Genomic DNA, 13717 nt, shown 5'->3' with positions numbered 1-13717 from the left:
AGAATTGTAAAAGTGCGGCCCTTCTAGAATGCTGGCCTCGGACCCTGTGAGAGGGAACGACATTATAAAACAGTTATGCTACTGTTTTCCCATCAGTTTAAAGAAGTTTCATTACAAATTGGTGCCAAGTGAATTTTGTACCTGGAATGAGTTTGATCATTCTAATATAGACCAAGAAAATCTATATAAGAAACAAGAAGACAATATCCATTCTCCATCTATCTCACAGTTCTTGTATTTCATAGAATATAAAATGGGCAAACTTCTTCAATGAACATTTTAGTGTTTGGATTGTTAGAGGAGCAAAGCTTTCATCAACATTATGTTAACTTTAAAAATGCAGTTTATTATTGGTTCCTGCCTAGACTGACACAAGAAGAAAAGGACATTTAAATGTGTAAATAAAGCAGTACTAGTACAAACAGAACCAGTCCTCCTCACCACAATCAACATTACACCACCTCCCATTCACACATTCATATTCCACCGCACCACACTAAAACAAAAGTCATCATGAAACTTCCATTTATATCGGGTCCTTAAATTGGAGGTCTGTCCTAAAATGAAGCACTGATAAGATGAATGCCAAACCCCCAGTTAGTAACTCTGGTAGGGTAGTGAGTTTTAAGGAGGACCTTAAAAATTATGAACGATGGGGAGAGAGGAGCTCATTGTGGAAGAGAATTCAAGAGAATGGATCAAATCAACCAGGAAGTCAGCCAAATGAGGGTAAAGTGTAATATTTGGAGTTCATAGGGCAGAAAGCAGGAAAGGAAAAGCAGGATTTGGTGAGTGAAAGGTAGAGATTTAGAAGGCTTGAAAGTTGCAGAGGGCAAAGGATGGGAGGGCAGCATCCAGCCTGGAAACAACAAAGGAATAAGTAAAGCTTGGAGTAGCATATGGAGTAAGGAGGAGGCAAATGGTGCAATAAAGATAGAAGTGGAGAGGTTTAGTAATAGACAGACACAAAGCTAGTTTGTATTGAATTGGTTCGGTACTGAATCTACATAAAATATCGACAAGTGAAGTAGATGTAGACAGAGACAGACTGCATGCCGACATGAAGAATTTTAGGTTGGAGGCCAAAGGTGATACTTTGGCAACACTTGACTGAAGGACACTCGTCTCCTCCAGGACTGGATACTGAAGAAACAGTTTTGCACACTGAGAAGTAAGGATCAGGGGTGCAAGAAAGGAAGCAATTGTCAGCAAAAACATGACTTCACAGTCTGTAAGCTACCTTCACTTCCTGTTTCTTTAGTTTGATTCTCAAGTAATGAGAGTTTAATTCTGGTTGATGTCACTTTAACCGTGTTGAGTCACCAACCACTCAGTCCAAGAAAGCATAATGGCTGAAAGGAAAATTCAGGACAACGTACTAACCCAATATAACTGAAGAGAAGAAAATTTAACATGAGGCTTGAGTGCAATGAGCCAACAAATAGCACGTCTTTTCTAACTGACTCAATGCTATGCCTATTTTTTATGTATTTTCCCCAAGAAAGAAGGAAGCCGTTTGACTCATTGTGTCTCTGCCTGCTCTGGAAGTACTCCATCACTTATTTCCAACGCTCTTTTACATTCCCATCATTTCGCTTCTAGCTCTCCTGTCAGCCCCCTCATCCCCCACTACCGACACAAAAGAAATTTACGATCTTGCATCCTTGGAATGTGAGAGAAAACTGCAGCAGCTAAGGAGACGGTTGTAGGGAGACGATGCAAACTTCACACTTGCAATCTCCAGAGTTGGTATCGAACCTTGGCCAGTGGAGCCTGTGGCAAACAGCACTAATAGCTGCTGAATTCAGTGCATAACGGAGTGGGGCATTAAACTCTACTGTGTGAAATAACTTAAGACTTAACGTTGTTTTAAAGTGCAGGATGATATGCCACTGCCTATTCTTATTTGTAATGTTTTACAATTTACTGAAAAGATAAACTTTTGGCTGCAGTGTTTAATCGCAGCAATGTTGCTGGCACATACATGCATGTTATGTGTATTTTTTTGTGTTGGAAGAATCCAGCATTGAATTACTCTTCTTTCTCTCTGCTCTCCACACCCACCCAAGTTTGTGTTTGTACTGGAAGGTGTACTATCCAAGTTGTCAAGATATGATGAAGGAACCTTCTTCTCTTCAATACTGTCATTCACTGTAAGTAATCTGATTAAGTCACTCGTGTTCACTTTAAATAATCGACGAACTGAATGCAGATCTGAAAGAAAATACTTGTTTAGTTTCTTCACACAGATTCATGTGGTCAATGACTTTACGTGGCACAGTGGCACAGCTTGTTGAGTTACTGCCTCACAGCACCCAGTGACCTGGGTTTAGTCCTGATCTTGGGTACTGTGTGCATGTAGAGTTCACAACTGCGTGGTTTTTTTTCACAAAACTAGAAAAGTTTATTTTACACAACAAATACACAGATTCAGTATTTACAAGATATCAAATAAGTTCAAATTAAAATATGATTATTGCTGACTATAAAACAGTCAATTCCCGGGGGGGGGGGGGGGGGGGTGCGGCGCTCCCGGAAATCCCGGCCACTGTGCTCATCGTGATCGCACGCTCACTCTCTGAGGACAACTGCACACAAACGTATCCTCAAACAAGAGGCCCTAGCAGAGCCCCCGACTTTCTGCCGCCTAGACCCAAGAATGGCCATCTTGGCCAGGCCCAGGAGCAAGCCAACTAGTAGATCCTTTTCACGACCCGCCCCCTTCCGTGATGCCTGTGTATAAGGAGCGTGGGATTGAAATTGTAGAAAGTCAATAGGAATGTGTAGAGGATAAAATGGCATTAGTGATTAATTGATGGTTAGCATACAGTCAAAGGGTCAAAGGACCTGTTTCCACGACTCAGTAGCTCTATTGCATTTGCCATAATTTCCATATTAGGTGCTGCCTTTCACTTGGAAGGATTTAGCACTTGCAGTGCCTGTTTGCAAGTCTCCCGTGAAGTGGTTAACAGGCAGTTCTTCCGACAGTCCAATTTTCAGATCATACCTGTTTTTTTTCTGTCAAATTATCAGTCATCCCTTGTTCTGCACCTACAAGCAACAGGGGGAAATCCAATCGGCCATTATTTCTGAAATGTGATTAAAGAAGTTCCCTTAGCAAGAGCCAGACTTGGAAATTCACCTCTACTACTTGATTTTCACTCCAACTCAGAGTCACCCCATTTTCCAGCAAGCTACAGCAGGGTTTTGGGAGGGAAAAAAAGTTGAAATTCATTTCCTGTCCGTCACTCTTTCCAGAATCTTGCTGCATATTACGTCCCTGCAAGGGAAGGACACAACATTGAATATATCCTTTTGATAGGAGTTGTGTGTGTGTGCTGCATTGATTTATGTACTATGACTTGTAATGCAAACAAGACCTATGCTAAAGGAGTTGTCACATTATGATGGAATAATTTCTTGGCTGGTCATAGAACTGATTAATTTTAAACAACAATCAAAGTATTTCAAGACCACTAAGTTCACGTCTAGCTGCTGGGATCAACTGTAAGGTTGCAGCAGATGCAATCTTGCAGTTGCCAACCGGGAGCTCACTTTGGTAGAAAAGAGTTCAAGAAGTCAGCTGATTTTCAAACAGCAACTGTAACCTTTTTTTCACTCCTGCACATGAAAATTTTGCCGGTGGCCAATTCTTGTTCTTTTCTACCCTAAGGTGAAAGCTGCTGCAAAGTATGTTGATGTACCTGTGAGTATTGCTCTTCTTGCAATTTCAGTTTCATTTTCTAGATTATTGATTAGACCTGTTATCTAAATGTGAATTCCCATCCCTAAAAGATGTTACAACATTTTTGAACACAGTGGAACTGTTTGATTATCTCTTCTCTCTTGAGGGGAACGTGACCACAGCTACCGTTAGACACATACACAGGTGTTTCATTTTCAACCAGGTTCAGTGCCTTTAGTCTGATGGCTTTAGGGGCCCATGCAACTTGAGCCTGAGCAGTTTTATTCCAGTTTACAGGACCATGAGACAGATGATGACCATTCAATCCATTGAGTCCATACAGGCATATTCCAGCCAGTTCAATTTCTCCTCCTCCCCACTCTCTCCCCGAGACCCCCGAAGCTTTAAGTTTCAAGTACGTATGTGGCTCCCTTCTGAATGTCACCATTGAATACATCATGTGCCCCTGCTTATGCATTCCAGACCCTAATCACTCACTATGTAGAAGTTTTTTTCAGGACCCTTTCAGTTTCTTAACCAATCACATTCATTCTATGACCCCTTGTTCCTTCTCCTTCCTCCAATGATCCAATTCACAATTTAAAATTTCTCTATCAGATTCTCATACAAACTCCCCTGTTCCAAGGAGAAGAACCCCAGCTTTTCTTGTTTATCAACACAACTGAAACTCCTCATCCCTGAAATCAATATGGTAAATCTCTTCTGCACCCCCTCAAGTCCACATCTTTCCTACTGGGAGGTGCCAGAACCAGCCAGTTGTGGCTGAATTGGTGAACACAAACCCACTTACAAACCTGGCATTGGTTAACACGTTCAAAAATATTAGTGATTTTAACTGACATGTGAAGCAAAGCAGTATAAAAGTCTGAAGGTGATCTCATGCAATATAATGAAGCAGAATGCTTGGATCGGACAAATTAAACTTCTGATTAAGTATACATGAGCTGAAATTTAGGTGTGCTTGAAATTAGTTCTGTGTCCTTAACACCTCTGACTTGGAAGTGTATGTTAAGGTAAGTAAAGAAAGAAAATACATTTTGTGCTGATTCACTTCATTATCTAAAATGTCTTTTAGCTTCCAATCAGGGCAACCCAATGATGTGGAGGGTAGCACTGCTGCCGCCTTTCAGCTCTGGGACTCCAACGGCCATCTGTGTGGAGTTTGCATGCTCACCTGGTGACCTCATGGGGTTTCCCTGGGTGCTTTGATTCCATGGCGTGGTTGGGTCATAGGGAAATTAGGTGGAAGGTGACGGACATGTAAGAGAGAATAGGTTAGAGGGAAAGAAGTGTGGAATGAGATTGATTGGAGAGCTCTGAAAGCTGATAAAGGCTTTCATTGATGAAGAAATAGGAAAGAAAATGAAGTGTAACCCTTCCTTGGTTACTACTGGATTGACCAGGCTCTAAGACAGTAAGTCTTCAGGAAAATATGAATCCATGAATGAATTATGTTTTCATAACGGGGAAGGAGGTAGACTGGCTGAGGGGTTTGGAAACTTGACTCAGAAGGTAGAGTTGAATATTTTTATATATTCACTCTAGCATTAATTTGTAGAAAGCTGAAATGTTTGCTGCGGCTGAAAATTTTACACACTACTTAATATGTTTGATCATGTTCTTTAAGTTGTTATTTCATGTTAAGTAATTTATCATTAGTTGGGGAAGTAATGGGAAGTAAATCATATTTAATTGGTCCAGATAGAGAACCAGAGTTACTTAATTTAAAAATTGACTTTATATATTTGTTTGACAATTCAAGGAGGAGCAAATTCAATATCAGCCCAATGTCAAAGTTGAGAGGAGTGAAGGGTTATCTGTGTTTGTGTATTTAATAGATTCATCTTTTCTGATGTGTAGCACTATTTCTAGTAGCGAATGTTTGCTCTTTATAGTATACTATCACAGAGGAAGTTAAGCGAAAAGTGGATACCACAAATTGTATCACAAAACTGAACGTTAGGCTCAAATTTTGATTATGTCAAATATCGCAACAGCAAAACCTTTGAACAGATTCATTCAATGATTGCCATTTTAAGATCAATGTACAACTGTAACTCACTCAATTGGCTTAATCATGGTGTTATATGAAACCCTAACTCCCTTGCGCTCAGTCACATTCCTGGGACAGAAATTTAAACATGGTAACTGGTGGAACATAATTTGGACAGAACAGCTGGATAAAGGTTGGCTTTTCCCATTTTTATGTTGGCTGAACTCTGATGTCATAGAATGGAGCTGAACTGACAGCTATTGCCCACTAGATCATTTATTGAAACAAATCTTGACAATACATAAACTGTCAGGATTTGGGAATACTATGTTGGAGATTAATGGGAATGGGGCTCATATATGTGTATTTTCAGGCCTGGGGTTTGGTCTGGAACACCTCAGAAGGCTGATGGAGATCGTACTGAAGTAAAAATCACTAGATCATGGGTGCCAACAGAGAGATTGCGTGCAGCTTCCCAAAACTATGCTTTTTCTTTATTGGGTGTCATGAGTTGACCAGACAGCACAGGTGTTGCCCATTTCAGTTGGATCTCTGGCCTTACACTTTGAATGTACAAAAATTCAAAGCTAATCAATCTGCTGGAGTGTGATGGTATGTCATCAGATCCACTCACTAGAAAATAATCTGATAAACATATAATTAAATCATGCTTTCTGCTGAATACCTGAAATTGTTGGCATCTTCTTCAGGTGACCGATGACACCAGCAAATTTTCTTTAGAATGAATTGTAGTACTTGAAGGAAGTATTTTTGGTTTATCTTATGGAACTGCAGAAGTCACAGTAAGGATCTGTGCTTCACACTCTGATGTAATTGTTCAGGGATTGAGAGGTCCTGCATTTGTTGGATTCAAGCAAACATTGTGAAATGATGCTTTTTGGATAAAAAGGCAAAATACCACATACATCTTCAGAAATCAACATTGGTGTGGCATATAACTAAAGACAACAAAATTATGATGACTTATGAATGGGCAAAGTATCCTGTCAAGCTCTACCATCCTGGAAATGAGACATATATGGCTAGATGAAGAACGAGGATCCTAGAATCAGAGAACGGCTGTAATGTAAATCACCAACTCCAGTTTAAACATTTCGAGTAAGATTTTCCTACTTGGTTAACTAGAAACCATAATCATTTTCACACAAGACATACAGAATGTACTTTAAACAAACAATTCAACGTTCATTTAATGTTGGTGAACACAGATGAGAAGTCCTATTCGCCCTGCAGTGTTACATTGCATTTACACTCAGTGGCCACTTTATTAGGTACAGGAGTGGAACCCAGCGTGGTTTTCCACCACTGTAGTCCATCCACATCATGCTTCAATGTGTTGTGCATTCAGAGATACTTTTCTGCACACCACTATTGCAACACTTGTTTATTTGAGTTATTGCTGCCTTCCTCTCAGCTTGAATCTCCTCTGACCTCTCTCATTAACAAGACATTTTCGCCCACATAACTGCCACTCACTGAATATTTATTTTTATTTTTCACTCGATCCTCTGTAAACTCTAGTGCGGGGGTTCCCAATCTGGGGTGCACTGATCCCTCGGTAAGGTCCCGTAGTATTAAAAAGTCTGGCAACATCTTCTCCAGAGACTGTTGTGGGTGAAAATTCCAGGACATCAATACTTTTAAACCACCCCATCTGGCACCAACAATCATTCGAAGGTCAAGGTCACTTAGATCACATTTCTTCCCCATTTTGATCTTTGGTCTGAACAACAACTGAACCTCTTGACCATGTCTGCATGCTTTTATGCATTGAATTGCTGCCATATGATTGGCTGATTGGATGTTTGCTTTAACAAGCAGATGCACAGGTGTACCTAATAAAGTGGCCACAGAGTGTTAAATAGTGTTCAAAGGTGTTTCTGGAATCATTCCTTCAAGAGCCATTTTTGACTGCTGGATTGAGTGCTGTTCTTTTCTTAACCTTTTTTTTCAATGCAGATTGTTCTTTGCATTGAAGTGTGACATTGTCAGTTGCAGTCACTTTGCTGGTGAATTCGAATGTAATTACTGGAAGTTTTCCTTTGCAAGCTTAAGTTAAGTAGGAGGTGGCAGTGCTGAGTGATGATCTGTAAACTTCCCTGAAAGTAACTGCAGAGACTGAAAGTCAAAGGTAGAAACAGAAAATGCAAAAATACCCCCAGTCCCAGCCGCTCCTGTAGAAGGAGAATGCTTTGAGTGAATTCTCTTTCCCCCAGTTAGTTCAGATATGGTCTGAGCTGCTCATTTCACGTTAAGAAGTGCTACCACATATTATTGGAATCTAAGGTACTCTCACTGTCATCTTCCTCTGTATTTACCAAGATTGTCTACCCTCTTTACTGGTTCTACCTCATGAGAGAAACTGAGGGAAAAGGCAGGGGACAATTAAGTTTTCCCAGTACACACACGTGCATTTCGTGTGCTCCCTGTTTGTGACCGTAGATGATGGATGGTTTACATATAGCATTGAATAGTACAGCACAGGAATAAGTCCTTCAGCCCACAATGACTATGCCAACCATGATTCCATCATAAACTACACCCTTCTGCCTACACATGTTCCATATCCCTTCATTCCTGCCTTTTCACATGCCTGTCTAACTGCATCATACATGTTCCAATCCTCCAAGCTTCCATGCCTTTTAATCTAGATCAGCCCTATATGACAGACCATGTTGAATGTTTTACTGAAGTCAACATAAGAATTGAAAATACACTTGGACTAAGATGTTAACTGTCCTGTGCTATCACCAGTGGGATCATCAGTTGATCTGCCACCTGTCTTCAGGAGTTTCGGCCTGCTTATGATCAAGACTCCCTCGAGGTGGTGGGCCAGCAGTGCTAAAGCACCACCTCCCACTGGTGAGCTTAAAAACTTGGCATCTGCCTCTATCAGAGTTGTTGGTCACCTCCATCCAACAGATAGCCTGCTCTTCAGGTGTCTATGCAACTACTGAAGGGTTTGCAAAAGGTATATACACTGTCTGACTATCTGGCCCTCTGGACATACTTGGTCCACACCCATGCTGATCCTTTCTCTGTTGCCTCAGCTACAGCCCTGCTGGGTGACTTGATCTCTCTTCTAGTGAAGCCAAGGTCATGCAGCCACTTCTGGAAAGTGAACGCAATAAACCCACAGCAGCCTACTTGGAATGGATGGCATGAGACCTTCCACCCTCTGTCTCTGCACTCTGATCTTTATTCTGCATACTTGGTTAACTTGCACTCATGGGCTTCATCGATGTTGTCTTCCCAGGGGACTGTGAGTTCACCAATAACCACTTCTCTACTGGTGTCAGACCATACGATTATATCTGGACGCAATGTGGTGAAAGCTATTTGCTCCAGGAAACTGCCTTTCCCGTCCAGGTCGGCCTTGATACACCAATCATTGGCTGAAGAAAGTATACTTGATCGTGAGCCTGCGCTGTACACCCTTGACTTGGAGCCTTCTTTCACAAATTATATGCGATTATATCATAGACAACATTCACTGTCATCCTGCCATCAGTCATCTTCTTCATGTTCTCAAACAACTTAAGCAAGTTTGTAAGGAGTGATCTTCTCTGCACAAAGCAGTGCTGACTATCCTTAATAAATCCAGATGGGAGTAAATTCTATCCTTAAGAATCTTCTCCAATAATTTCCCTACCACTGTTAAAGCTAGCCAGCCAGTAACTTCCAGGCTTGTCCCTATTATCCTGTTTAAACAAAAGATTGTTGTCTGTTCTTCAGTCCCTGGGACCTTGTCTATGGCTATAGAGGAGACAAAGATCTCTGTCAGAACCCTAACTATCTGCTCTTTTATCTCCCTCAATAACCTGGGATATGTCCGTCAGCCCTTGGGGACCTAACCACCTTCATATTACTCAAAGGACTAACATGCCCTATAATATTAAGATATCCATCCCTTATCTCACTACCTTCCATCTCCTTCTTGATGAACGCCAATGCAAAGTTCTTCATTTAATACTTCACCCATTTTCTCTGGGTCCAGCCTCGCTTTCATGTGGCACAGGGAGCAATCCTGAGATTACCAGGAATCAATTTACTTTCCTATCAATCTTCATGTCATTTGTGGGTTACAGGAAGACTTGTATGAAAGTAAGTTAGGTAACTAGTTTAGTACTAAACTATATACAGCTAGTTACAAGATCATCCTTGATTTGTGCCAGATTGGTTGATTTTGATAACAGTATCATCAAGCAAAGGAAAGAATGAAGCCCCTTTTCAAAATTTGAATACCCCCGCTGAGAAGCAGTAGATCAAGGTTAAATTCAAAGACTCTCCACCTGACTAAAGGTTGACTGTTGCTGGTCTAGAGCGTAGCAGTATTTGGCCATGTGCTAGCCATCAGTACCTGTAATAATTTACCCAAGCGGATGTGTTGAGTGCCTTGCATACTCATTGCAACAGAATATTCAAATAGAAGATATATTCCATATTTCAAACTAGTTCTATTATAATGTGCATTGATAAAAGTAACAAAAATATTAACAAAACATTTGTTTACAGAGTGCTTTTAATAAAAAAGCAAACTCCCAGAACACTTCACTAGAATGTTATCGATCACATGAACTATCAGGATGTCACCAGTAGTGGAAGTGGCACTGGAACCCTTGAGCAAGCTTTCCAAGGATATGATAGCTGGATCCTGCATCACCGAATATTTGCCTCTTGCTTGCCTCACTTTTCAGAATATTTACATTTTCAGTCAGACATTGAAAATGTACGCCCTACCAGCACTACCCTCAGGACAACTCTTTCTGTCGGAGACCTTCTTCAATGTCACAAAATGTCTTTGATGATCAGAGACATGTATCAACATTTAAAGTACTTAACATTTAAAAATTTGAGTTGGATTAAAAATAAAATTTCCCCCTTTTAATTAATATTAATGTTCTTAATTAATAAGAATATTAATTCTCATTAATTAAGAACATTAACTTTAACTTTAATTAAAATAAGGGGAAATGATCTTAGTTTCATTGAAGATCAATGATCCCATTCACATGAATAAAAATACATCATATCTTCATATACTTAAGTTGTTCCTTGGATCAGATTGGCTTACTGACTGGTTTTGAGGTTTCTGTGGTGGCTGATAAGACCGGTGTAGTAGAATGGCAGATGAGACATGTAGTGGCTGTCACAGTGGGACAGTAGAGTGGGGTGGGGGTGAGTTAATGGGAGAGTTGGTAGTTTGAGAGATGCTCCACTCCTTCAACCACGTATGCATAGCCTCAAGATTACCAAGGGTTCTATCCCATGTTAAGCAGACAGGGTCAGAGATTTCCAAAGTCAGCGATGCTGTGTTTCTGTAAGAGGGCTTTCAACATGCACCTGAAACTTTTGTGTTTGTCCATCTGGTAGTCTCTTTCCATGACAGCTCAGAATAGAATGTCTATTTTGAGAACCTACTGTTGGGCACTTGATGTTGTGTTCTGCCCCACTCAATTGCGAGTAATGAGGGCTTCAACAATGGGAAGTCTAGCCTGTGAAAACAATGTACATCTTTTCTGTGAATTTGGAGAATTTTGCAGAGACAATATTAATGGTATTATCCCAGTATATAAGACAGCTGCTGTAGGGCAGTCCAGGTCTTGAAGGACTGCAAGAGGACTGCAAGGACTGCTCCCTGGTAGACTATCAGTTTTGTGCCAGCTGTGAGGGCTTGATTCTCAAACACCCTTTCCATCAATTAACCAATGGCAAAGCAAACACATCAAAGGGGGTGGTGAGTTTTATCAATGTCTACCTTCTCCAAGCAATGCCTTCTAGGGTGTAGCCATGAACTTCAGTTATCAGAGGTCAGTGTAGTGCCAAAGGGATAGGTCAGTGGAGGATCTTTGCCTTGTGTTTAGCAATTGCTAAAAGCAAAGTACATGCATCACCATCTTCCTGCACTGGCAAAGCACCAGAATGGCTTGTAGTTCCCTGTTGTTATCTGGTTCATTATTGCACTTATCATTCAAGGAAGGTAAATCTTGGACATGAAAGGGTAGGATGCTGGAGCTTATTGTTGCTTCAAATTTGCAAGCTAATATTCAAGCAATTCATCCAATATGCTCTATGTTCTCCTTAACTGGGCAAGCAACATAGCTTGCGTTTCAACATCTGATGATTACTCTCATTGCATGCCATTACTTAATTAACCATTTGACTATGAACTGCCTTTGTTTAAGATAGGTTGCTGATAGGACAACAGTGAATTCCAGTGCTTGAGATTACCTCCAGGTCCAAGGTGCATATCCAGTGAATCTAAATAAAACTTACATACAAATCAGCCAATATATTGTCTGTAAATGTTCATTATAAACATTTCTGCTCCCAATCTCTCTACCCATTTGCTTTCTTTGTTGATGCATGAACTACAAGTGTGAACCGGTATTTGGAGCCTAATAATTAAGTGTGAGTATTACATTTCACCAGCAGTTTTTCCGTAAAAGAAACTTGGATTTCAATCCTTGACTAGTTCAGTTGCTTTGATTTCGGTTCTGCTTATCCCTCATTTTGAGATTGGACACAGTTGAACTGAAAGACCAAAGCTTTTTAAAGCTTCCAATCATTTTCTTTTATTTGTGCCCATTTAAATTACTTTGGAACCTTAGCACCTTGTTAGCGTCAAGCACCTCTGAGTCAGATAGACCAATGGCTAAAGGTTTCCAATTACATGAACAATATGCCTGGTTTCCAAACTCAGCATGAGTTTTTACACTTCTTGCACTCTATTCTGTTACATAATTACTCATCTAGTGCTGATTTGTGTCAGGTTATAGGAATTTTGTACTGAGGATTTCACACTGTAGAAAGGGGCAGACAGTACCGAAATGCCATATACAGTGGCATGCAAAAGTTTGGGCAGTCCTGGTCAAAATTTCTGTTACTGTGAATAGTTAAGTGAGTAGAAGATGAACTGATCTCCAAAAGTCATAAAGTTAAAGATGAAATATTCTTTTCAATATTTTAAGCAAGGTTAATGTATTATTTTTGTTTTGTACAAGTTTAGAGTGGGAAAAAAAGGAAAAGAGCACCATGCAAAAGTTTGGGCACCCCAAGAGATTTGAACTCTCAGATAACTTTTACAAAGGTCTCAGACCTTAATTAGCTTGTTAAGGCTATGGCTTGTTCACAGTCATTGTTAGGAAAGGCCAGGTTATGAAAATTTCAAAGCTTTATGAATACCCTGACTCCTCAAACCTTGTCCCAACAATCAGCAGCCATGGGCTCCTCTAAGCAGCTGCCTAGCACTCTGAAAATTAAAATAAATGATGCCCACAAAGCAGCAGAAGGCTATAGGAAGATAGCAAAGCGTTTTCAGGTAGCCGTTTCCTCAGTTCGTAATGTAATTAAGAAATGGCAGTTAACAGGAACGGTAGAGGTCAAGTTGAGGTCTGGAAAACGAAGAAAGCTTTCCGAGAGAACTGCTCATAGGATTGCTAGAAGGCAAATCAAAACCCCCGTTTGACTGCAAAAGACCTTCAGAAAGATTTAACAGACTCTGGAGTGGTGGTGCACAGTTCTACTGTGCAGCGACACCTGCACAAATATCAGAAGAAAAACTTCCCTGCATCCTCACCACAAAATTCAGTGTCAGAAGTTTGCAAAGAAACATCTAAACAAGCGTGATGTATTTTGGAAACAAGTCCTATGGACTGATGAAGTTAAAATAGAACTTTTTGGCCACAATGAGTAAAGGTATGTTTGGAGAAAAAAGGGTGCAGAATTTCATGAAAAGAACACCTCTCCAACTGTTAAGCACGGGGGTGAATCGATCATGCTTTGGGCTTGTGTTGCAGCCAGTGGCACAGGGAACATTTCACTGAATTCAATTAAATACCAGCAAATTCTGGAAGCAAACATCACACTATCTGTAAAAAAGCTGAAGATGAAAAGAGGATGGCTTCTACAACAGGATAATGATCCTAAACACACCTCAAAATCCACAATCGACTACCTCAAGAGGTGCAAGCTGAAGGTTTTGCCATGGCCCTCAC

The 13717-nt window shown here is 40.5% G+C and overlaps 1 protein-coding gene across 6 annotated transcripts in view; it reads left to right on the top strand.

The window, feature by feature from the left end:
* Positions 1-13717, top strand: part of cadps2 (Ca++-dependent secretion activator 2) — a 706406-nt gene that overhangs the window by 632620 nt on the left and 60069 nt on the right. For all 6 annotated transcript variants that reach the window (XM_072267874.1, XM_072267873.1, XM_072267872.1 and 3 more), the window contains 2 exons: positions 2070-2153; positions 3674-3706. In XM_072267874.1, coding sequence (XP_072123975.1) covers positions 2070-2153; positions 3674-3706 — 117 coding nt within the window. The remainder of the gene's footprint in view (positions 1-2069; positions 2154-3673; positions 3707-13717) is intronic.

The sequence above is a fragment of the Mobula birostris genome, chromosome 9, assembly GCF_030028105.1.
Source record: "Mobula birostris isolate sMobBir1 chromosome 9, sMobBir1.hap1, whole genome shotgun sequence".
Taxonomy (NCBI): domain Eukaryota; kingdom Metazoa; phylum Chordata; class Chondrichthyes; order Myliobatiformes; family Myliobatidae; genus Mobula; species Mobula birostris.
The sequence above is the reverse complement of the archived record's forward strand: the minus strand, read 5'-3'. Positions and strand labels throughout refer to the sequence as shown.